The sequence below is a fragment of the Moschus berezovskii genome, chromosome 16 (assembly GCF_049115385.1).
Source record: "Moschus berezovskii isolate FMDL1 chromosome 16, NW_MosBer_1.0, whole genome shotgun sequence".
NCBI lineage: Eukaryota > Metazoa > Chordata > Mammalia > Artiodactyla > Moschidae > Moschus > Moschus berezovskii.
In genome coordinates this window covers 84,355,170-84,381,053 of record NC_142475.1, presented here as the reverse complement: position 1 = coordinate 84,381,053, position 25,884 = coordinate 84,355,170, and the positions used below count along the sequence as shown (strand labels likewise).

The 25,884-nt window shown below is 39.3% G+C and overlaps 1 protein-coding gene and 2 pseudogenes across 1 annotated transcript; 2 read left to right on the top strand and 1 right to left on the bottom strand.

Moving 5' to 3' along the window:
* Positions 1-1,126: 1,126 nt before the first annotated feature.
* Positions 1,127-8,852, top strand: LOC129560047 (olfactory receptor 9G19-like). The gene is made up of 2 exons (XM_055431987.2): positions 1,127-1,157; positions 7,792-8,852. The coding sequence occupies exons 1-2, from the start codon at positions 1,127-1,129 to the stop codon at positions 8,850-8,852; spliced, it is 1,092 nt and encodes a 363-aa protein (XP_055287962.2).
* Positions 8,853-19,083: 10,231 nt separating this feature from the next.
* Positions 19,084-20,034, top strand: LOC129560471 (olfactory receptor 9G4-like; annotated as a pseudogene).
* A 3,454-nt stretch (positions 20,035-23,488) lies between these two features.
* On the bottom strand, positions 23,489-24,441 carry LOC129560046 (olfactory receptor 9G19-like; annotated as a pseudogene).
* Between the last annotated feature and the right edge of the window lie 1,443 nt (positions 24,442-25,884).

The following is a 25,884-nucleotide window of genomic DNA, read 5'->3' as shown; positions in this document are numbered from 1 at the left end:
ATTGGACACTTCTGTTATTTAGTCACTAAGTTGTGTCCAACTCTTTATTACCCCATGGCCTGTAGCCTGCCAGGTTCTTCTGTCTGTAGGATTTCCCAGGCAAGAATACTGGAGTGGCTTTCCAATTCCTCCTCCAGGGAATCTTCCCCACCTAGGGATCCAACTCATATCTCCTGTGTCTCCTGCATTGGAAAGTGGATTCTTTACTGCTGAGCCACCTGTGAAGCAGCATTAGAAGTGTTGGACAGTACTAATTGTATACATGGGCTTCCAGAAAGTTTTGAGCCAAATTGATGGTCTGCACAGAGCAGTGGGTGGGACTTGTTAAGTGTGTAGCAGGCTTTATCCTTGCCCATTATGTCCAGCGCTTGTTTTTCCATTTCACATTTTTTCTAATTTATATTATTTACCTGGGTTTTATGTCTTATCCTAAGCCACTGCCAAACCTTTTTTTTTTTTTTTTTGTATATGAAAGCATTTGTGTGTGTGTGTATGTATACATACATATATTCGTGTATGTAGACATTCACACTTTTATCTATTTTATGTCTTAATAGTAGTAGAAGAAAATATGAAAGTTTAGGGAAGAAATGTTTCTTGCAACTTTTATTTCTAACTGTAATTCTGAAAACAATCCTAGCAATTTATCAGTTTGTGCAGAAGCAACATGTTAAAGAGTGTGATATTTCTGAATTTCATGTATTCATTATGTATTTCATGAAATACATGAAATTCATAGCAAGGTTGCCATTGAAAGTCCTTGGGAGGTAAAGCAAATATAACTGAAGGACAGATTGCAGACATGAAAAATACCATGAAATCACAGAGAATGCAATTTGTAGTTTTAACTTCTAGTTTTCAAAGTGCTTTCTCACATATGTGATCTCATAAAATTCTTTGAACTAAGGTAAGTGAAAAAAATATAATTTTAAATGTTATTGTTATTAAGTCGTGTCTAGTCTTTTGTGATCCCATGGACTGTAGTCCACCAGGCTCCTCTATGCATGGGGTTTTCTAGGCAAGAATACTGGAGTGGGTAGCCATTTCCTTCTCCGGGGATCTTCCTAACCCAGGAATTGAACCTGTGGCTCCTGCATTGCAGATGGATTCTTTTACTGCTGACCCAATGGGGAAGCCTCGGTTATTCAAAATTGGCGGTGAGAGTTGGACTGTAAAGAAAGCTGATCGCCAAAGAATTGATGCTTTTGAATTATGGTGTTGGAGAAAACTCCTGAGAGTCCCTTGGACTGCAAGGAGATCCAACCAGTCCATTCTAAAGGAGATCAGTCCTGGGTGTTCATTGGAAAGACTGATGCTAAAGCTGGAACTCCAATACTTTGGCCACCTCATGCGACGAGTTGACTCACTGGAAAAGACTCTGATGCTGGGAGGGATTGGGGGTGGGAGGAGAAGGGGACGACAGAGAATGAGATGGCTGGATGGCATCACCGACTCAATGGACATGAGTTTGAGTGAACTCCGGGAGTTGGTGATGGACAGGGAGCCCTGGCGTGCTATGATTAATGGGGTCGCAAAGAGTCGGACACGACTGAGTGACTGAACTGAACTGAACTGAACTGAGATCAAAACCCAGGTCTCTTAGTTCTTGGTCTTAAACTGTTTTCAGGGACATATTTTGTTAAAAATGATCTTTCCACCTGACAGCATTGAAATTCAAAAAAAAATGAAATTTCTCTTATTACAACCCTCTTTACTTATTGTGAAGAATTTCTACTTTGACAAAATGTATAGCTTTCATATTTGTTTTAAATAATATAATTATAGATTCTTAAGACTCTGATGCTGGGAAAGGTTGGGGGCGGGAGGAGAAGGGGACGACGGAGAATGAGATGGCTGGATGGCATCACCGACTCTGTGGACATGAGTTTGAGTGTACTCCGGGAGTTGGTGATGGACAGGGAGGCCTGGCGTGCTGTGATTCATGGGGTCGCGGAGAGTCGGACACGACTGAGCGACTGAACTGAACTGAACTGAACCATATCTTAAGTATGGAGCTTTTCGTACCATATTTTAGGTATGAATCTGTCTGCCAATGAAGGAGATTCAAGTTCAAACCTGGGTTTGGGAAGATACTCTGGAGAAGGAAATGGCAACCCACTCCAGTCTTCTTGCCTGGGAAATCCCATGGACAGAGGAGCCTGGCAGGCTATAATCCATGGGGTTGTAAAAGAGTAAGACACGACTTAGCAACTAAACACAATCATTTTAGGTATGATTCCAAAAGAGCAATGTTTTATTTGCTATCTCAATTTTAAGTTTGTGGCTTAGAAAGGTGGCCAAGATGGAATTTCTTCCTAATATATGTATTTTTTTAAATTTTTTTTTATTTTAGGGTTTCTTTTTTTTTTTTAATTTTTTTTTTTATTTTACAATATTATATTGGTTGGTTTTGCCATACATTGACATGAATTCTCCCCTAATATATTTTCAAAGCCTTGGACTCATTAACAGAAACTTTATGTCTCTTGCCAATTTAGAACACTGACAAATACAATTTAGTTGATTTTTTATCGTGGTACATTGAAATAAGGGCTATATGGGTTGTAACATAGGCAAGCAGAGATGATGCTTCCTCTATTGCTGGCAAGAGTCTGGGCTCCTGCTTCTACCTTAAAGGAAAAAAGAGTGTTAGATATTTTGTTCCATGAATATTATTTATAGGTTTATTAGTTTACTATTGCTGCTATATAAAATTACCACAAACCTGGTGGCTTAAAACCACAAGAATTTATTTTCTCCTAATTTCTGGCAATCAGAAGGCTAAACAGTATAATCAGGCCAAAATCAATGTGTTGGCAGGGCCAACACTCCATCTAGAGGGTCTAATGGAAAGTCCCATCCTTGCCTCTCCTGTCTTTCTGTGGCTGCTGGCTTTCCTTGTGGTTGCATCACTCCTGTCTCTGTTTCTGCAGTCACATTGGCCCCTACTCTTGAGTCTGTACTCAAATCTTCATCTTCCTCCTTCATAAAAGGATGTTCGTGATTGTTTTGGGCTTCCCAGATGACTCAGCAGTAAAGAATCAGCCTGCAATGCAGAAGCTGCATGAGACTTGGGTTCGATCCCTGGGTGGGGAAGATCCCCTGGAGGAGGAAATGGCAACCCATTCCAGTATTCTTACCTGGGAAATCCCATGGACAGAGGAGCCTAACTGGCTATGGTCCATAGGGTCACAAACAACTGGACACTACTGAAAAGACTTAGCATGCATGTACAGATAATCTTCCTATCTCGTTTCTTAATTTTAATAACTTTTTCTCATCTAGAATAATATTCACAGATTCAGAATAGAACCAGGGTCTTCTGCATTGCAGGCTGACTCTTTACCAGTTGAACTACCAGGGAAACCCAAAGAATTAAAATCTGGTTATATTTATGGACCATTATTCAGTGTATCATGGAGAAGGAAATGGCAGCCCACTCCAATGTTCTTGCCTGGAGAATCCCAAGAACGGCGGAGCCTGGTGGGCTGCCGTGTATGGGGTCGCACAGAGTCGGACACGACTGAAGCGACTTAGCAGCAGCAGCAGCAGCAGCATTCAGTGTATCATAGTACCAAAATAATTTGTTTATCCAACTTCTTTTTTTTTTCTTTTTTTAACCTCAATTCTATAGGAAATCCAAGCCACATTATGAACATAGTTTTCCTTTGATGAATCTTTTCACTTCCCTACTGGATGCATAGGAGGGTCATACAGTTAGCTACGGTCTCAAATTCCTAGTATCTAAGCTAATTGATTTTTTAAACTTAAATTACACATTTTCTATTTCATTGTTCTTTGCTTTATGGATTAAAAACTTGAATAAAATATAAGTTTTGCCTTCAAGGAAGTTAAAGCAAAATGCACTCCCAAAGGTAATGCAAAATATGATTAGAATAATAAGGTATGTTTCTCCATGTGACTATCTGGAAAATGATAAAAGGATCCAAGTACCTGAGGAGAGAAACAAAACATTTCTTCAAATTTCTTAAAAAAAAAAAAAATTGCATACCTGGCCCCAAATCATCCTAGGTGTAAACAAAGGAGAAAAAAAAACAATGCTCTCTCAAAAGGAGAAAAATTAGATTAAAATATGAGGTGACACACACTATGTTATGTTCATCTGCTCTTTCAAGGCAGCATACAGTAATTTCCTAGGTATCAAAGAATGATAACGAGTTCAGCATAAACATGTCTTATAAGTAATATATATATATCAATTGGAATTTCCATGATTTGAAATGGCATATGATGATATACTGATATATTTTCTTAAGTTTTTATTGGAGTACAGTTGATTTACAATGTTGTATTAGTTTCTCATGCATAGCAAAGTGAATCAATTATACATATACATATATCCACTTCTTAAAAAAAAAATATTTTCCCGTAAAGGTCGCTATAGAGTATTGAGTAGAGTTCCCTTTGCTATACACTAGGCTCTTACTAGCTATCTATTTTATACATAGTAGTCTGTATATGCAATCCCAATCTCCCAATATTCCTCTCCCCACCCTTTCCCCTTTTGATAACCCCGTTTGTTCACTACACCTATGCCTCTATTTCTGTTTTGTAACAGGTTCATTTGTACTATTTTTTAAATATATAAAAGCAATATTCATATAAGCAATATCATGTAAGCAGTATCAGATGATATTTGTCTTTGACATACTTCACTCTTTACGACAGTCTCTGGATCCATCCATGTCACTGCAAATAGAACTATTTTGTTATTTTTAATGTCTGAGGAGATCCACCCAGTCCATTCTACAGGAGATCAATCCTGGGTGTTCACTGGAAGGACTGATGCTAAAGCTGCAACTCCAATACTTTGACCACCTCATGCGAAGAGTTGACTCACTGGAAAAGACTCTGATGCTGGGAGGGATTGAGGGTAGTAGGAGACGGGGACGACAGAGAATGAGATGGCTCGATGACGTCACCAGCTCGATGGACATGAGTTTGAGTGAACTCCGGGAGTTGGTGATGGACAGGGAGGCCTGGTGTGCTGTGATTCATGGGGTTGCAAAGAGTCAGACACAAATGAGCGACTGAACTGAACTGAACTGAATATGCCATTGTGGATTTCCCAGGTTGCTGTGTGGTAAAGAATCTGACTGCCAAGCAGGGGATGCAGGTTTGATTCCTAGGTTGGGAAGATCCCTTGAAGAAGGAAATGGCAACACGCTCCAGTATCCTTGCCTGGGAAATCCCATGGACAGAGGAGCCTGGTGGGCTATAGTCCCATGTGTTCGCAAAAGAGTCGAACACAATTTAGCAACTAAAATAACAATAACAATATTTGATTGTTTTTATGAACTACATTTTCTTTGTCCGTTCCTCCATTGATGGACATTTAGGCTGCTTCCACGTCCTAGCTATTGTAAATAGTGCAGCAATGAATTGGGATGTATGTATCTATTAGGGGAAGCACACTGATTGAAACTGCCCACTCTGGCCAAGCACCATAGTAACCATTTGCATGAGTAGGAGATCCTGATAAGGAATACAGAACTAATAAGCCACCACCAACTGGAATAGTTTGGGAAAGGTGGAAAGGAGACACTGGGTGTCCGTCCTCTTCCCAGAATCCCCCTCACTACATCCATCTTGGCTGAGTGATGTGTGCACCTCCAAGAAAGACTCTGAATTAAAATGATTGGCCAAAGACCACCCAGAAACTAATGCCATCACCATAAAACCTGAGACCGCGAGCCACGCAGCAGAGCTGTTCTCCTGGGTTCCCTTACCCTACTGCTGTCCACCCGGGTGCCCTTCCCAATAAAGTCTCTTGCTTTGTCAGCACGTGTCTCCTCGGACAATTCTTTTCTGAGTGTTAGAGAAAAGCCCAGTTTCGGGCCCTGAAAGGGGTTCCCTTTCCTGCAACATATCTTTGGGAATTATGGTTTTCTTCAAGGATATGCTCAGGAGTGGGATTTCTGGATCATATTGTAGTTCTATTTTTAGGTTTTTTTGTTTTTTGCTTTTTTTAAGGAAATTCTTTACTGTTCTCCATGGTGGTTGTACCAACGTATATTCCCATCAATGGTGTAGGAGGGTTTCCTTTTTTCCACACACTCTCTCTCCAGCATTTATTGTTTGTAGATTTTTTTGATGATCGCTATTTGTTGAGGTCCTTTAATGGACCAGAACCTGGTGGTCCGGAGTTGATGATGAGAAAGTGAAAGAAGGAGAGAAGTTAATATTTCCTGGGTTATGCAGCTGCTTTCGCGTTCCAGGAAATCAGCCAGAAATAAAGAGAGAGAGAGAGAAAGAAAGACACGGGGACCCAAGAGCTGATGGAGCAAAGGTGTTTTATTCAACATTGTGTAGGTAATTATACTGTCTTACGAGATAGCTATTTTCAGCAGAGATAAAATCAAAACTTACAAGTTATCAAGGAAACATGAGGTCATCCATATGGACAGAGAGAGGGTTGTAAATGATCACTTTTACCATATGGTTCATGAAAAGGAAGAGGGTACTTATCACTGAAAAGAAACACTAAAAAAAGAAATGCCTGGATTCCACAGCCCCAGGGAGAGGATAGCCTCTCCTCTTAATTCCTGAATATACAGGAATTAATAAGGAACAAAGAATTTCTGACAGATCCAAAATAGCACGCAGGAAGCCTCTTGTTAAATGCTTCCTGACAGCTATTCTGACTGGTGAGAAGAAATACCTTCTTGTAGTTTTCATTTAAATTTCTCTGATAATTGGCTATGTTGGGCATCATTTCTTTGCCTCCTGGTCATTTATAAGTCTTCTTTGCAGAAATGTCTGTGTAGATTTTCCTCTCATTTTTTGATTGAGGTTTTTGTTTGTTTTGACATCAAACTACATAAGTTGTGTATTTAGAGATAAATCCTTTGTCAGTTGGTTCATTTGCCAATGTTGCTTTTTTTTTTTCCTTTCTGTGGGTTATTTTGTTTTGGTTTGTTTATGCTTTCTTTTGCTGTGCAAAAGCTTTTAAGTTTGCTTAAGTCCCATGTGTTTATTTTTGCTTTTATTTTCATTACTAGGTGGATCAAAAATAATCTTATTGTGCTCTGTGTCAGATAGTGTTCTGCCTATATTTTCCTCTAAGAGTTTTATAGTATCTGGTCTTACATTTAGATCTTTAATCCATGTAAGGTCGGACCCTGGTGTCCTTCTTGGCTTCCCCTTCCTGGTGGCTATCTTGGCTCCTTCTTCCCCTCTCCATCCCCCGCTGGAGGGAAAAAGTCCCGCCAAAACCGCTGAGGAATTTCTGACATAATAATGCTCTGCTGAGATCTATCCCCCCACTTCCTGACCTCCAGAGTGACCAACCCGGTCTAGCTGACCACTCACAATCTCGCATTCCCAAGCTTTACCTTATCTTAGTCCTGTCCAGGTTATATGATACCACTTCCTGCCCCGAAGGCATAAAAATCGCACCCTGCCTTTGTTGGGGCAGAACTCCTCGTGGCCATTCTTGCGGTCAGTGGGTTCTGCCCAGGAGCGCACTGCCAATAAAGCCTGTTACTTTCCCTTGGTGTCTGGGTTATTTCCTTACAGCTTGAGACGCCCGTTTCCGTGACCTTACAATCCATTTTGAGTTTACTTTTGTGTATGCTGTTAGAAATTGCTCTAATTTCATTTTTTCCTCATGTAGCTGTTCAGTTTTCCCAGAACCGCTTATAGAAGAGACCATAGAAGACTATCTTTTTTCCATTGTGCATTCTTGCCTCCTTTGTCTTAGATTAGGTGATCAGGGGTGAGTGGGTGATATACTGGTGTCTTATGACATATTTATTAATCCATTTACAGAAAGGAACCATAGAAACCCAAAATCAGTGAATGAGAAAATTTTTACCGCAGTGAAGGAGTTCATAATTTTAGGATTTATGACAGACCTGTGGTTACAGAGAGTTCTCTTTTACATCTTCCTCATGATTTATATCATCAGTCTTTTAGGGAGCATCACCCTGATTTCTCTCATCTGTGCTGATTCTTGGCTCCATATACCCATGTATTTCTTCATTGGAAGTCTGTCATTCATAGATGTCTGGTATTCTTCTGTCTATGCCCCTCAAATCCTGATGACCTGCATCTCTGATGACAAATGTGTCTCTTTTTCTGGCTGCTTAGCCCAGTTCTTCTCCGCTGGACGGGCCTACAGTGAGTGCTACCTGTTGGCTGCCATGGCTTATGACCGCTATGTGGCCATCTCCAACGCCTTGCTTTATTCCCAGGCCATGTCCCCAAGGTTATGTGCCAGTCTTATTGCAGCATCATATTTGGGTGGCTTCATGAATTCAACCATCTTCACTAGTGAAACATTTACCTCGAACTTCTGTGGGAACAATGTCATTGATGATTCCTTTTGTGATCTGCCTCTCCTTGTCAAGTTGGCCTGTGATGTGAAGGAAAGCTACCAGGCTGTGCTGTATTTCATACTTGCCCCCAACGTCATCACTCCCGCCGTGCTTATCCTTGCCTCCTGTCTCTTTATCATTGTTGCCATCTTGAAGATCTGCTCCACTCAAGGCCGCTCAAAGGCCTTCTCCACCTGTGGTTCTCACCTGACAGCTGTCACCTTGAACTATGGGTCAACTCTTGTCATTTACTCCCAGCTAAGTATGAGCTATGTCCTGGAGAGAGATAAAGTGGTGTCCGTGTTCTGTGCCGTGGTGATTCCCTGGTTGAATCACTTGATCTATAGCTTAAGAAATAAAGATATTAAAGATGCCTTGAGGAAAATGATAGAGCAAAGTTTTGTAAACAAAGAGTGCTTTTTTTTATTTTTTTATAGATTAACCTCTACATCATTAATGACAGTCTGTAGCCTCAGAAATGAACAAAAAGAAAAAAAAGAAATTATTAAATAATGTGGAAATACCAGCCTGTATTTTTTTCAGTTGACAATAATGTATGTCAATAGGTTTTTGAAATAAATGGGCTGGATTATGAGAATTTTGTGAGAGATTGGATTTCTAAAACAGAATTCATGGTTTCCAGCATATATAGTATCTTAATCTATGAAATCTTAATCTATTAAGTGAAATGAAGTGAAATTTGCTCATTCCTGCCCTACTCTTTGTGACTCCATGGACTATACAGTCCAGAGAACTCTCCAGGTCAGAATACTGGAGTGGATAGAAGGTAGGCTTCCTTCTCCAGGAGACCTTCTTAAGCCAGGTATGGAACCCAGGTCTCCCGCATTGCAGGCAGATTTGTTACTAGCTGAGCCACAGGGAAGCCCAAGAATACTGGAGTGAGTAGTCTATCCCTTCTCCAGCAGATCTTCCTGACCCAGGAGTGGAACCAGGCTCTCCCTCATTATAGGTGGATTCTTTACCAGCTGAGCTACAAGGGAATAATGACGTTGATTATTGAATCATTGTAATGATTATATGGATTAAATGACTTGCTCCAAATCTTGCAGTTGACAGGTGAGAAAACAAAAGTACAAACCTTGAACTTTTGGTTCTAAAGATATTTATCCATTTGTTAGGAGAATGAGTTAAGAAGTCACAAGTAAAATACCTGTCACAAAATGCCCTTAAAATAAATTTATTTTTTATTCTGATGATCATTTCTTTGCTTGTCATGATATATTTCTTTGGCAATAGATGCATAAGATAGCAAATATTTTTACTTAGATTCACTGTGAGTTTTCAATAAAGGAGTATTTCCTCCAAAAACTAGAAAACCAAGAACAAGAGTATAGCAAGTGTAAGACTCAAAGCCATGAAATTAAAAGACGCTTGCTCCTTAGAAGAAAAGTTATGACCAACCTAAACAGCATATTAAAAAGCAAAGACATTACTTTGTTGTCAAAGTAATGTCTAGTCAAAGCTTTTTTTTTTTTCTTTTTTTTTCAGTAGTCATGTATGGATGTGAGAGTTGGACTATAAAGAAAGATGAGTGCTGAAGAATTAATGGTTTTGAACTGTGGTGTTGGAGAAGACTCTTGAGAGTTCCTTGGACTGCAAGGAGATCCAACCAGTCCATTCTAAAGGAAATCAGTCCTGAATATTCATAGGAAGGACTGATGCTGAAGCTGAACCTCCAATATTTTGGCTACCTGATGCGAAGAACTGACTCATTGCAAAAGACCCTGATGCTGGGAAAGATTTCAGGCAGGAGGAGAAGGGAATGACAAAGGATGAGATGGTTGAGTGGCATCACCAACTCAATGGGCATAAGCTTGAGTAAACTCCAGGAATTGATGATGAACATGGAGGCCTGGCGTGCTGCAGTCCATGGGGTCGCCAAGATTCAGACATGACTGAGTGACTGAACTGAGCTGAACTGAAGACTTAAACATAAATGTAGATGTAGATAGAAATGGATAAGTAGAGGGATAAAGAGAAAGATTTCAAACAGCTCTATATCGAAGAGAGATACAGAATGAAAATCTTAGTGAATGAAAGTGAAAATGTGCTTAGTCATGTCCAAATCTTTGCAACCTCAGGGACTATAAAGTTCATGGAATTGTCCAGGCCAGAATACTGGAGTGGATAGCCTTTCCCTTATCCAGGGGATCTTCCTAACCTAGGGACTGAACCCAGACCTCCCGAATTGCAGGCAAATTCTTTACCAGCTGAACTACAAGGGAAGCCTAAGAATACTGGAGTAGGTAGTTATCCTGTCTCCAGTGAATCTTCCCAACCCAGGAATCAAACCGGGGTCTCCTGCATTGCAGGCAGATTCTTTACCAACTGAGCTATTGGGGAAGGCCAGAAAAATCTTTATACAGTGAATGAATGACTGATATCAGTTAAGTTCCCACCAATTTTTGTATTTCTTTGCTTGTTCAACTTTATGTGTAAATTAATTAAAGCTTCAGTTCAGTTCAGTTCAGTCGCTCAGTCGTGTCCGACTCTCCGCGACCCCATGAATCACAGCACGCCAGGCCTCCCTGTCCATCACCAACTCCCGGAGTTCACTCAAACTCATGTCCACAGAGTCGGTGATGCCATCCAGCCATCTCATTCTCCGTCATCCCCTTCTCCTCCTGCCCCCAACCTTTCCCAGCATCAGAGTCTTTTCCAGTGAGTCAACTCGTCGCATGAGGTGGCCAAAGTATTGCAGTTTCAGCTTTAGCATCAGTCCCTCCAATGAACATCCAGGATCGATCTCCTTTAGAATGGACTGGTTGGATCTCCTTGCAGTATAAGGGACTCTCAAGAGTCTTCTCCAACACCACAGTTCAAAAGCATCGATTCTTCGTCAATCAGCCTTCTTCACAGTCCAACTCTCACATCCATATTAAGGTTATCATATTTCTTAATTTAAGTAGTCTTTATACATGTAAAACGTGATGTTTACCAGCATAAAGAGCCCTACTATTGATAAGAAAGTATACTACTTTGCTAGGTTATAACAAAATACCATGGACTGGGTGACATAAACAACAGAAATTTATTTTAACACATCTCTGTATGATAATAGGTCAAGATTAAAGTTCCATCAGGGTTGCTGTCTTCTGCTTCTAGATGGCCACCCTCACAACAGAGGACCAGATTGTTGTATGCTATCACCAACTCAGTGAACATAAATTTGAGCAAAATCTGGGAGATGGTGAAGGACAGGGAAACCTGGTGAGCTGCAGTCCGTGAGGTCACAAAGAGTCGGACACGACTGAGTGACTGAACAACAACAACCCTCTTGCTTTTTCCACATATCTTTTTTTTCTCTGTGTACAAACATTCCTGGTATCTTTTTATGTGCCCAAATCTCAGCTAAGCTAAGTCACTTCAGTCGTGTCCGACTGTGCGACCCCATAGATGGTAGCCCACCAGGCTCCTCCATCCCTTGGATTCTTCAGGCAAAAACACTGGAGTGGGTTGCCATTTCCTTCTCCAACGCATGCATGCATGCTAAGTTGCTTCCGTTGTGTTGGACTCTATGCGACCCTGTGGACAGCAGCCCACCAGGATCCTCTGTCCACAGGATTCTCTAGGCAAGAATACTGGATTGGGTTGCCATTTCCTTCTCCAAATCTCAGTTTTCTCTTTTAATAAAAACACTTAGAAAAAGCAAGAGAGTTCCAGAAAAACATCTACTTCTGCTTTATTGACTCTGCCAAAGCCTTTGACTGTGTGGATCACAACAAACTGTGGAATAATTTTAAGAGATTAGAACATCAGAAAACCTGACCTGCCTCCTGAGAAATCTGTATGCGGGTAAAGAAGCAACAGTTAGAACTGGACATGGCACAACAGACTGGTTCCAAATCAGGAAAGGAGTACATCAAGGCTATATATTGTCAACCTGCCTATTTAACTTCTATGCAGAGTACATCATGAGAAATGTCTGGCTGGATGAAGCAAAAGCTGAAATCAAGATTCCTGGGAGAGATATAAATAACCTCAGATATGCAGATGACACCACCCTTATGACAGAAATTGAAGAGGAACTAAAAAGCCTCTTGATGAAAGTGAAAGAGGAGAGGGAAAAAGTTGGCTTAAAGCTCAACATTCAGAAAACTAAGATCATGGCAGCTGGTTGCATCACCTCATGGCAAATAGATGGGGAAACAGTGGGAACAGTGACAGGGCTCCAAAATCACTGATGATGATGACTGCAGCCATGAAATTAAAAGTTGCTTACTCTTTGGTGACCAACCTAGATGGTATATTAAAAAGCAGAGACATTACTTTGTCAACAAAGGTCTGTCTAGTCAAGGCTATGGTTTTTCCAGTGGTCATGTATGGATGTGAGAGTTGGAGTATAAAGAAAGCTGAGCGCCAAAGAATTTATGCTTTTGAACTGTGGTGTTGGAGAAGACTCGAGAGTCCCTTGGACTGCAAGGAGATCCAACCAGTCCATCCTGAAGGAGATCAGTCCTGGGTGTTCATTGGAAGGACTGATGTTGAAGCTGAAACTCCAATACTTTGACAACCTGATGCGAAGAGCTGACTCGTTTGAGAAGACCCTGATCCTGGGAAAGATTGAGGGCAGGTGGAGAAGGGGATGACAGAGGATGAGATGGTTGGATGGCATCACCGACTCGATGGACATGGATTTGGGTGGACCCCGGGAGCTGGTGATGGATGGTGAGGCCTGGTGTGCTGCAGTTCATTGGGTCCCAAGGAGTCAGACACGACTGAGTGACCTAACTAAACTGAAACATACATGCAGCTTTGGAGGTTGGGGAGAACATACATTGCTTTTTTAAGTTTTCAAAGAGGTCTAACTTTCCAAAAATTTAGAACAATTATTTTCCTGATAAAGCAATTAAAGAATGTCCCCCAAGTTCACATGATTGATTATTATAGAAACAAGTATGACAATACAAGTCTTCATGTTATATATTTCATCTCTCACTTAAGCCAAGATGATGATGTGCTTATTGTCTACAAAGATACATGCATAGCATAAAGGTTGTTAATCTGTTCTGCACACTGTATTCTTGCAGGCGAGGTTATATGTTCTTATATTTATGATAGATTTTATGGAGGTTATAAGAGGTTTTAAAAACTGGAATCACAGAAAGTTGGTGCTGCTGCTGCTGCTAAGTCACTTAAGTCGTGTCCGACTCTGTGTGACCCCATAGACGGCAGCCCACCATCCCTGGGATTCTCCAAGCAAGAACACTGGAGTGGGTTGCCATTTCTAGAAAAGGATCAAACACATTTTTTTCTTGTGGTAAACTTGTGTTCCAGAGAGGACAGGTGACTCTCTTAAAATTACACAAGCATTATGTCATTATGTCTATTAAACTCAACTTAAAAAAATCACACAAATGGTAAGTGTCAGGCCTTGTCCCTATCACAGGACTCCTTCATCCAAGGCCAGTTAACTTTCCATTCTAAATGTGATGCTCCTTTGTCAAATTACATGCAAATAGGTAACAAAGATATTTACTCAAAAAATTTTTTAAAGTTCTGAGGGGCATCACCAATTTAATCTTACTGTCTTCTTGAAAAAAATATGGCTTTAATTATTTAATTTTCCTTATATTCAGGTTTATTTTAAGTCAGATATTATTATTGTTTCTTAGAATAAAAGTAGCTTCTACTAGGTTTAATTTTTGTCCACAGCCTGGGCTACTCATTTAATCTATAACACTGACATTTTCTTACCTTTTAAAAGGTATAGAGCTGTGGGATGGTGGCTATTAAGTACTTTCCCAAGATTGCAGAGCTATCTAGGGATGAAATCAGGATTTGAACTCAGGTGCCAGGTTCAACTGGGTGGTTATGCAAGGCTGCCTATACTAGTCTTGTCTTCTCTGAGCTAGGCTTGCTGATATGCCTGCGTTCAGCTGCTAACTCAGTGAGAGCTAGATGAGGAAGAAGGGACAAACTCATATGTCTGGGGTCCAGCTTGCTGTCAGCTAGAGTCACAAAGAGAATACAGTCAGATGTCTCATTATCCAGCAAGCTAATCCAGATTTATTTATGTGCTACTTTCAAAAGTAAGAAAAGAGACATGAAAATCCTCTTGAGACCCAGGCTTGACATATGGTATATGCTATAAAGCATTGACCTAAACAAATGACAAGGCTATCCCAGACACCAAGGATAGCATCACGACGCCAAGAGAATCTATTCTTGAAATCAGAAAATCAGTAAAGAACTCTATTTCTTTTGCAATATATAACATAAATCATTTGTTTGTGGTTTATTTTTACCTTCTTTCTCTTTTAAATGTTAGAGCTTTTCATTGAAGTATAATTACCAACAATACTTATTTCCAATATAGCCATTCAATATTTCTATATATTACAAAATGATCACCATGATGAGTCTAGATATTATCTGCCACCATACAGTTATTATATTTTGACAATATTCAGTTGTCACTCAGTTGTGTCTGACTCTTTGCAACCCAACGGACTGCAGCATGCCAGTCCTCCTCCCATTCCATCACCAACTCCTAGAGCTAGCTCAAACACATGTCCATCAATTTGGTGAGGCCATCCAATCATCTCATCCTGTATTGTCCCCTCCTTTTCCTGCCCTCAATCTTTCTCAGCATCAGGGTCTTTTCCAATTAGTCAGTTCTTCATATCAGGTGGCCAAAGTATTGGAGCTTCAGCTTCAGCATCAGTCCTTCCAGTGTATATTCAGAATTGATTTCCTTTAGGATTGACTGGTTGGATCTCATTGCAGTCCAAGGGACTCTCAAGAGCCTTCTCCAACACCACAGTTTGAAAGCATCAGTTCTTCAGCACTCAGCTTTCTTCATGTTCCAACTCTCGCATCTATATACAACTACTTGAAAAACCATAGCTTTGACTAGACAGACGTTTGTTGGCAAAGTAGTCTCTGCTTTATAATATGCTGTCTAGGTTGGTCATAGCTTTTCTTCCAAACTATTGTCATACCTCTTCTTCTTGACAATATTGTTGACTGTATTTACCATGTTGTACATTTCATTCCCGTGACTTATTTATTTTGAAACCAGAAGTTTGTTCCTCACTTATTTTATTCATCACTCCCCATCCTCCTTTCCTTTGGCAACCACTTCTTTGTTCTTCGTATCTGTAAGGCTGCTTCTGTTTTGTTATGTTTTTCCACTTGGTTTGGTTATTAGACTCCACATATAAATGAGATCATACAGTATTCGTCTTTCCCTGGTGGTTCAGTGGTGAAGAATCTGCCTGTAATGCAGGAGACCCAGGTTCGATCCCTGGGTTAGGAAGATCCCTGGAGCAGGGCATGGCAGCCCACTCCAGTACACTTGTCTGGAGAAATCCATGGACAGAGAAGCCTGGCAGGTTGCAGTCCATAGGGTCACAAAGAGTCAGACACAACTTAAGAAACTAAGCAGCACCAGCTGATTTACTCCCTTAGTATAATACCTTCTAGATCCTTCCATATGGTTGCAAACCATACAATTTCATCTGGTCCTGGACTTGGTTATTGGAAGATTTTTGATTGGGCTCTGTTTCAATCTCATTAACAATAATGAGTCTGTCCATACTTTCTGTTTCTTCCTTATTTGGTCTTTAAAGATTGCATGTTTCTAAGAATTTATCCATTTCCTTCAGGTTTTCTAATTTGTTGGCACATATCTGTTTATAGTATTCTTTTATGATTGCCTGTATTTCTGTTAAAGAGGTTGTAACTTCTCTTTATTTCTAATTTTATTTATTTGGTCATTCTTTCCTTTGTTTCTTAATGAATATGGCTGAAGTTTTTTGTTGTTTTTTTTTTACTTTTCAAAGAACTAACTCTTACTTGCACTGATATCTTCTATTATTTTTGTAACGTCTCTATCACTTATTTCTACTCTGATATTTATTATTTTTTCCTTCTACTAACTGATTTATTCATATTTTTCTGGTTTCTTTAAGTGTACTGGGAAGTTGTTTATTTGAGATTTTTCTTGTTTCTTGAGTTTAACATTATAGACTTAACTCTTACAAAAGTCTGCTTTTGCAATATTCCATAGAATTTAGAGTTTTGCTTCTTTTTGAATTATTTTTCCAATTTTTAAACTTTTCTCTTTGAAGTTTTTAGTAACCATGAGTTGGTTCTTGTTCAGTTGCTAAGTCATGTCCTACTCTTTGTGAGTGTGCTACACCAGGCTTCATTGTCCGTCACTATAACCTACAGTTTGCTTGAACTCATGTCCACTGAGTCAATGATGCCATCCAACCATCATATCCTCTGTCACACCCCTCTCCTCTTGCCCACAATCTTTCCCAAATTCAGGGTTCCAGGGTGTCAGCTCTTTGCATCAGGTGGCCAAGGTATTGGAGCTTCAGCATCTGTCCTTCCAATGAATGGTCAGGGTTGATTTCCTTCAGGATTGACTGGTTTGATGACCTTGCTGTTCAAGAGTCTCTCAAGAGTCTTCTCCAGTACTACAATTCAAAGGCATCAATTATTTGACACTCAGCCTTCTTTATGGTCCAACTCCTAAAATCCCTACTTGACTACTGGAAAAATCATAGCTTTGACTCTACCCTCAAAGTGATGTCTCTACTCTTTAATATGCTGTCTAGTTTTTTCATAGCTTTTCTTCTGAGGATCGAGTATCTTTTAATTTCATGGCTACAGTCACCATCCACAGTGATTCTGGAGCCCAAGGGAAAAAATATCTATCACTGTTTCCAATTTTTACCCATCTGTTTGCCATAAAGTGGTGGAACTAGATGCCATGAATTTCATTTTTTGAATGTTGAGTTTTAAGCCAGCTTTTTCACTCTCCTCTTTCACCCTTATCAGGAGCTTTTTAGTTAATCTTCATTTCTGCCATTAAAGTGGTATCCCCTGTATATTTGAAGTTGTTGATATTTCTCTCTGCAATCTTGATTCCAATTGTGAGTCTAGGGCTTCTCAGGTGGCTTGGCAGTAAAGAATCTGATTGCCAATGCAAAAGCCTCGAGAGACACAGGTTAGATCCCTGGGTTGGGAAGATCCCCCAGAGGAGGAAATGGCAACCCACTCCAGTATTCTTGCTGGCATAATCTCATGGACAAAGGAGCATCTTGAGGGCTACAGTACATAGGTTTGCAAAGAATTAGACAGGACTGAGCATGCACAAATTATATCTGTGTGTGTGTGTGTGTGTATTTACTCTTTTAGATTGATGCCTTTATTATTTTGTAACGTCTTTGTCTCTTATCACTGTCTTTGTTTTAAAGACGATTTTGTCTGGTAAAAGTATTGTAACCCCACTTTCTTTCCAGTTACATTTAATACCTTTTTTCCATCCCTTCATTTTCAGGATGTGTGTCTCTTTAGATCTGGAATATTTTCTAGGCAGTACAAATGTGTGTATGTACTAAGTCACTTCAGTTGCATCTGACTCTTTGCAGCCCTATCAAATGTAGTCCTCCAGGCTCCTCTGTCTATGGGATTTTCCAGGCAAGAATACTGGCGTGAATTGCCATGCCTTCCTATAGGGGATCTTGCTGACCCAAGGATTGAACCTGCCTCTCTTATGTCTTCTGCAATGGCAGTGATTTTTTTTACCATTAGGGCCACTGGGAAGCCCACTGAGTAACATATATGGGTCTTATTTTCTTATTCATTTAGTCACTCTATATTTTTGATTTGCTAATGTATTTCATTTATATTTAAAATAGTTATTCATATGTATGTTCTTAATGCCATTTTGTTAATTATTGTGTTTTTTTAATTTCTTTTAAAAATTCCTTTTTTTGTTACCATCTTCTCTTGTGATTTGTTGACTATCTTTAGTGTTGTGTTTGGATCCTCTCCTTCTCCTTTTGTGTGGCATTTATCATTTTGGTTTGTGACTACTGTGACATTTAAATATAACTAACTCTCTCTATCTATATACGCAAGGTGTCAACTTATCTATATCTTCATATCTCCTAATCATCTCACGTTTTCTTCTTTATATGTTCAGTTTTTTCAGTTGTGGAAAGTCTTCAGATGATGTTAATCAATAGTTGCTCTGTAAATAGTTATAATTTAGGTGTGCCCAAGAGAGGAGGTGAGCTCAGTGTTCTACTCTGTCATCTTGGCCACTTCCTGCCCACACTTAAAAGCAAATATCATTGATTAAAGAGCTTTTATTTATTTATTTTTTGTTGATGTTCAGTGTTGGAAATTTCCCTGTAACGGCTGCTTTACTATTTCCCTCTAATTAATATATTGTGTTTTATTTTCACTTTCTTAAAAATAATTTTATATGTAATTTTTAATTTTGCTTATAAGGTATTTAGAAGTGTTTTAAATATTCTTTCAAATATTTGGGAATTTTTCATAGATCTGTTTCCTACTACTGGTTTATATTGTAATTATCAACACGTGGGGGTCAGAAAATATACTTCCCATAGCTTGAATTATTTTAAAATTATTGAGTGTTTGTATGGCCCCAAATATGGTCTATTGGAATCAGGTTGTGCTCATTAATAGTTGCTCTGTAAACAGTTGTAATTTGGGATGCCTATGGGAGGAGGTGTTCTACATTAAACAATTAGGAAATGAAAGGCCTAATTTCAAAATGAGATTCTAACTTGAATTCCAGTGGCCCCCAAGTCACAGACTGATGTTCTATCATTCTGAGCAACAAGGGATAAAAGTCTATAAGATTCTTAGAAAATTGCTGGTTTAATATACAGTTTATTTCTTTCAATAGAAAATCATTAAATCATTTAGCAACTTTTTCTTATCTTATCAGGCTTTCTCCTCTGTGGACATGGAAATTGGAAATTGCACCCTCCTGAATGAATTCATCTTACTGGGCCTCTCAACAGACCCCCAGTGGAAACTGACCCTGTTTGGAATATTTCTGATGCTTTATTTGATCACCTTGTCAGGTAACATGTCCTTAGTTCTCTTCATCCATATTGATTCTTGCCTGCACACCCTTATGTATTTTTTCATTGTCAATCACTCTTTCTTGGATTTCTGGTACACCTCTGTGTACACCCCCAAAATCCTGGTGACTTGTGTCTCAGAAGATAAGCGCATGTCATTGGCTGGATGTGGAGCCCAGTTTTTCTTTTCCTGTGCTGTAACCTACACTGAGTGCTTTCTCCTAGCAGCCATGGCCTATGACCGCCACACGGCAATCTGTAACCTGCTACTTTATTCAAGTTCTATGTCTCATTCTCTTTGTACCAGACTTGTTGCTGGCTCCTACATAGGAGGGTTCTTGAATGCCATCTCCCATACTGCCAACACTTTTCGCCTGAGCTTCTGTGGCAAAAATATCATTGACCACTTCTGCTGTGATGCACCCCCTCTGGTGAAAATGTCTTGTACAGACACCAAGGTCTATGAGCAGGTCCTCCTGAGTCTCGTGGTTTCATGGTCCTCTCCAACATTCTCGTCATCACAATTTCCTATTTCCACATCCTTCTGGCCATTCTGAGGGCCCACCAAGTTTCAGGAAGGTGCAAGGCCTTCTCCACCTGCGCTTCATACCTCATCTCGGTCACGCTATTCTACTGGTCCTTGCTCTTCACATATTCAAGGCCAAGTTCCACCTACTCCCTGAGGAAGGACAAAGTGGCATCTGTTTTACACTGTGGTCAGTCCATTGCTCAATCCTCTTATCTATAGCCTGAGAAACAAAGATGTTAAAGCGGCAGTCTGGAAAGTAATACAGACTAAAGGACCTCAGAGGTGAAGGTGATCTTTTTGCAGGATGCTCTCATTACATTTTCCAAATTATTGCCTTATAAATATGATTGTGTACATTGCCATATTTCAAGTAAATATAACACATTTTGCCTAAAACATGAATCATTGATTGAACCATTTTCTGTTGATTATTTTGTTGTGGTTAAACTTTTAAAGCTAATATTGAGCTGTTTGATGCTCTATAATATTGCATTCTGCTACTTTGCAGTACTTGGTTTTCATAAAACTCATCCTCTTTTAATTTGGGGAGGAGCTCTTTGAAAAAGAAAGTGGATTTGGATGGTTTTCAAATACATATTTGAGTTTGAATCTTGGTGAGCAAACTTTATTGATTGAGAAGTAGATTTAAAATTGTGAAAAAGCTGGAAGAAAAATTTGATAAATGTTTTTATTAAGACATTCTTCCAAACTCCCTCATTAAACTCTGAGTATATTGACTATTTCTTTGTCATCCTTCTGCCTTCAACTTCAATGAAATATCAAGCAAAGTGTTTGAATTGTTTAGATAATGAAGAAAACACTTTTCTAAATATAAAGAAAACCACGTTATTAGGATTACATAACACCTTAAATGTGATCTCTTCCAGATAGAATGAGTAGTCTGCCCTGCCATGCCATCCATCAGATCATGAACTGCATATTCCCCATGAAGGAAAGTAACAACATCAAATGGAAAAAATAGAAACAAAAAGACAAAAAAAAAAAAAAAACAGAAAAAAACAAAGACCCAACAAATTAAAGCTCTGCTGTATTCTAGATTCAGTGTTTGTTCCCACCTTCACAGATACTGATGGAATTTTTTAATTACCTAGAACCTTACAGGTCAATGTTTAGTACAAGGCAGGTTTAGTTGTTTTTTTTCCTGTGATTTGCTTGTAATATATAGCTCTTTTTGAAAACTGATTCTGCATTTTTTACTTAATATTTTTAAAACTTCACTGTAAGCAATAATAGCCTCCATTGCTTTTAGAAGAGTACTGATCTTTTGCTGTCATCAATATTCATAACAAAGGTAATGAAAAATAACTCTCCAGATACTCTTGTTGTTCATAATCTGATGTTATATATTTGACTCTCAAAAATGCTTTCATGCCTATAAAAACAGTTTATAGAAACTGTAAACTATAAAACTAATGTTTCCAAACATACTAATTCATTTGTTGTAGATGATCCTTTCAAGATATGTTTTAATTTACACATATATACATAAATGATAGCTAGGCAAGTGCAAAACAATGCATCTATGATTCTAATCTGGAATTATAAGCTTCTGACACAGGTGATTAAATTAAAAACTTTATCCCCCTCCCTAACTTTTGTAATTTGTATTAAGCAGTTTACATTTTACCTTTAAAAAGAGGGTAAATTCAAATCAGGCTACCATCCCCAAATGTGAATTTGCATGGCAAGGGAAAGCTAAGTGCTTGGTAGTACCCACCTCTGGTTATTACCCTAAAAGTGAGTACATCCCAGTGTTGGTTCGGTCTCTGTTTGACTTGCCTACCTCCTGCCAAGTCTATTCAGCAGGTAGCGTTTGAAATAACCTGAACATAGTATGTATAGATTCGATGTTTATGGACTATTTATGAGATCATTGGCTAGTGGGAAATGTCTGCATCATCTAGAGATTAGATGGAGAAAGAGGGAAGAAAACCAGAGGAAAGCAGAGGAATGCATTTCTTATGAAAAAAAGTTAAAATCATTCATTGATAAACATTGAAAAGAAGGTATTTTAGAATAGCATTTGAAAATTTCAGGTCAACTTTACTTAATTTTTAATAATTTTAGTAATTATTTTCTTTTAACCTTTTGACCACCTGAAATGACTAATTAAAAACATACTCTTTACAACAACACTGTAAATTACAGAATATTGGTTACATTCGACAAATGAGTAGTTTGCACCGCAGAAGTTACAATTTTTTGTTGAAAGAGTATAGCTATTGTTGTAATGGGCATATTTATGAATTACAGTTAAATAAAAGTTTCAGAACCAATAGTTGAGGCCAATTCATTATTTGTACTAGCTCTGATATTTCTGATTTTTCTCTTCATCTGTGTTTATTATCTAACACCTCATTGCCTTCTCTTTCCATCACAAAATTCATAGTCCTTACTCTTTCATTACCACAGAAGCATTGTATCAGACAAGAAGAATTTGGGATATATTCCTCAAATGTCAAGAATCCATTTAATGGTTTCTTCACAATCCCTTAATGCTCATCAAGTAGGTGGGAAATGGATCTATCACAAGGAGATAGTAAAATTTAATCATTTGGAATTCCAGAAGTGATATATACTCTTGTATTGCATTACATTTTTATATTATTTTTTAAAAGTTATATTAAGTTGAATTTATTAAGTTGTAGAATAGATTATAGCAGAATTATTAAACAAAACAAATTAATGCAAGGAAAAGGACTTTTTCTATTGAATTTCTTTGAGTAAAGAAACAGGTGCTTTTTTAACATTTCTCCCCAAACTTCCCCTGAAGCAGTCTGTTTTCACTGAGCAATGACTGGAAAAGGTCAGTCTTCATTCCAATCCCAAAGAAAGGCAATGCCAAAGAATGCTCAAACTACCGCACAATTGCACTCATCTCACATGCTGGTAAAGTCATGCTCAAAATTCTCCAAGCCAGGCTTCAGCAATATGTGAACCGTGAACTTCCAGATGTTCAAGCAGGTTTTAGAAAAGGCAGAGGAACCAGAGATCAAATTGCCAACATCCGCTGGATCATGGAGAAAGCGAGAGAGTGTGAAAAGTTTGGCTTGAAGCTCAACATTCAGAAAACAAAGATCATGGCATCTGGTCCCATCACTTTATGGGAAATAGATGGGAAAACAGTGGAAACGGTGTCAGACTTTATTTTGGGGGGCTCCAAAATCACTGCAGATGCTGATTGCAGCCATGAAATTAAAAGACGCTTACTCCTTGGAAGGAAAGTCATGACCAACCTAGATAGCATATTAAAAAGCAGAGACATTACTTTATCAACCAAAATCTGCCTAGTCAAGGCTATGGTTTTTCCCGTGGTCATGTATGGATGTGAGAGTTGGACTGTGAATAAAGCTGATCACTGAAGAATTGATGCTTTTGAACTGTAGTGCTGGAGAAGACTCTTGAGAGTCCCTTGGACTGCAAGGAGATCCAACCAGTCCGTTCTAAAGGATATCAATCCTGGGTGTTCATTGGAAGGACTGATGCTAAAGCTGAAACTGCAATACTTTGGCCACCTCATGCGACGAGGTGACTCACTGGAAAAGACTCTGATGCTGGGAAATGTTGGGGGCTGGAGGAGAAGGGGACGGCAGAGATGAGATGGCTGGATGGCATCACCGACTCTGCGGACATGAGTTTGAGTGAACTCTGAGAGTTGGCGATGGACAGGGAGGCCTGGCGTGCTGTGATTCATGGGGCCGCAAAGGGTCGGACATGACTCAGTGACTGAATTGAACTGAACTGAAGATTTCAGAGTATGTGAACCTGAAGAGTTTTTTCAGAGCATCTTTAACATCTTTATTCCTCAGACTGTATCATGGGGTTCAACATGGGGAACACCACGGTGTACAATGTAGACACCATCTTGTCCCTCTCAGAGGCATGGCTGGAACTTGGAAGGGAGCAAATGCAGAGAATGGAGCCACAGTACAAGGTGACAGAGATCAGGTGGGAGGAGCAGGTAGAGAAGGCTTTGAGGCGGCCCTGAGCGAATTCTCAAGATGGCAGCATTGATGAAGGCGTAGGAAGCTAGGATGAGCACAGTGGGGGTGATGACTTTGGAGGCCAAGAGTAAATACAACACATCCTGGTACATCTCTTTCACATCACAAGCCAATTTCACGAGAGGTGGAATATCACAGAAAAAGTCATCAATAACATTACCACCACAAAAATTCAATGTGAATGTGTTGCTGGTAAGTATTATTGCATTGACAAAACCCCCAGTATGGAAATATATAACCAAACAGATACAGGGTCTCCTGGACATGACCTGAGCATAAAGCAGGGGACTGGAAATGGCTGCATAGCAGTCATAAGCCATGGCAGCCAGCAGGTAGCACTCACTGTAGGCCAGCCCTGCAGAAAAGAGAAACTGGACCACACAGCCAGTAAAGGAGATGCTTTTGTCTTCAGAGATGCAGGTCACTAGAATCTTTGGGGTGTACACAGAGGAATATCAGAGATCCAGAAAAAACAGATTCCCAATGAAAAAATACATGGGTGTGTGCAACCAGGAGTCATTACTGATCAACACCATGAGAGTGGTATTTCCTACTAGGGCCACAGAGTAGACACCAAGGAATACCACAAACAGGACCAACTGCATCTTGGGGTCTGTTGTGAATCCCAAAAGGATGAATTCAGTCACGGCATGATTATTCCTCTCCATGGTTTAAAGAGACCTCACCTACAGATGAAGGAATCAAGTGTTTAATTACCTCAACCCATACCAAAGGAGGGCATTCTCTTATAGAAACCTATGAAATATGGTCAAGACTATGGTTTTCAAAGTAAGGAAGAGCTGAATAGGAATCTTGACTCATTTGGGAAGATGAGATAAGTTTTCTGAGCCTCAACATATTTATTTCAACAAAGTGACTTTAATAATAGAACACCTTAATGCTGTTTGGGGCTTACTTATTTATTAGGAGAATATTTCTTGAGTCCTTGGGGCTGTCTGGGCATTAGGATGCAGCAGTGAAGCTAACAGCACTGACTGTTATTCTGTGGAAGCTTTGTTTAGAAAGGAGAGACACGTTGGTAATGTAGGGATAAAGAATCCGCCTGCCAATGATGGAGCTGCTGGAGATGCAGGTTTGATCCAAGTCAGGAAGATACCCTGGAGGAGGAAATGGTGACCCACTCCAGCATTCTTGCTTGGAAAACCATGTGGACAGAGGGGCCTGGCGGACTACAGTCCATGGGGTCACAAAGAGTCAGACGTGACTTAGTGACTGAGCATGTACACGCTATACAAGGAAACAAATAAGAAAGATTTTCATTTAATGATAGATGATATTAAGAAAAAACTGAATGATTTGGTGAAGAGAAACTGGGAAAGGAGCTAATTTAGTTTTTGCAGAAAAAAAGAGAAAAATAATCTGCTTTCTATTTCCCAGCTACAAATGAATAAGTTGTTCAAAGCTTATGAGACATGGTAAAGTCCCATGGTTTAGAAGGTAGTGACATATGAAGTATGGTAGGTATTGCCACCCTCAAATATCCCACTTTGACAGAAGAATTATTTCATTAGCATTTAAAAAACAGCAGAAACCTAAGGGACACTCTGATAGCCCCTTCTCTTACTGAAAGCAGGAGATAAAACTCACATGAGAACTGCATTATCAATACCTGTGTTGTGTGCTCAGTTGTGTCTGACTCTTTATGACCCCATGGACTGTAGCCCACTAGTCTCCCCTGTCTATGGGATTCTCCAGGCAAGAATACTAGAGTGGGTTGCCATTTCCTACTCCAGAGGGTCTTCCTGACCCAGTGATCAAACTCATGTCTCTTGCATCTCCTGCATTGGCAGAAGATTCTTCACCAATATTATTAGGATTCTTCACCAGTAACACCACCTGGGAAATCCAATACCATGACAAAAAAGAAATATTCCTTTATTATTATTATAAACAGGAATTAGGGATCATAAGAATTCTACAAAAAGAAACCTTATTGAAATAGTTTCCCTTTATTATCCATGTTGTAGCATATATCATTATTTTATTTTACATTGTTTTTTTCCCATTTCTTGTCAGTTTTTGGTAATATTGATTGCTCTTTTTTGTCTCTAATAATGAGAAATGCTACTTTTTCTTGTGAACTCTGAGCA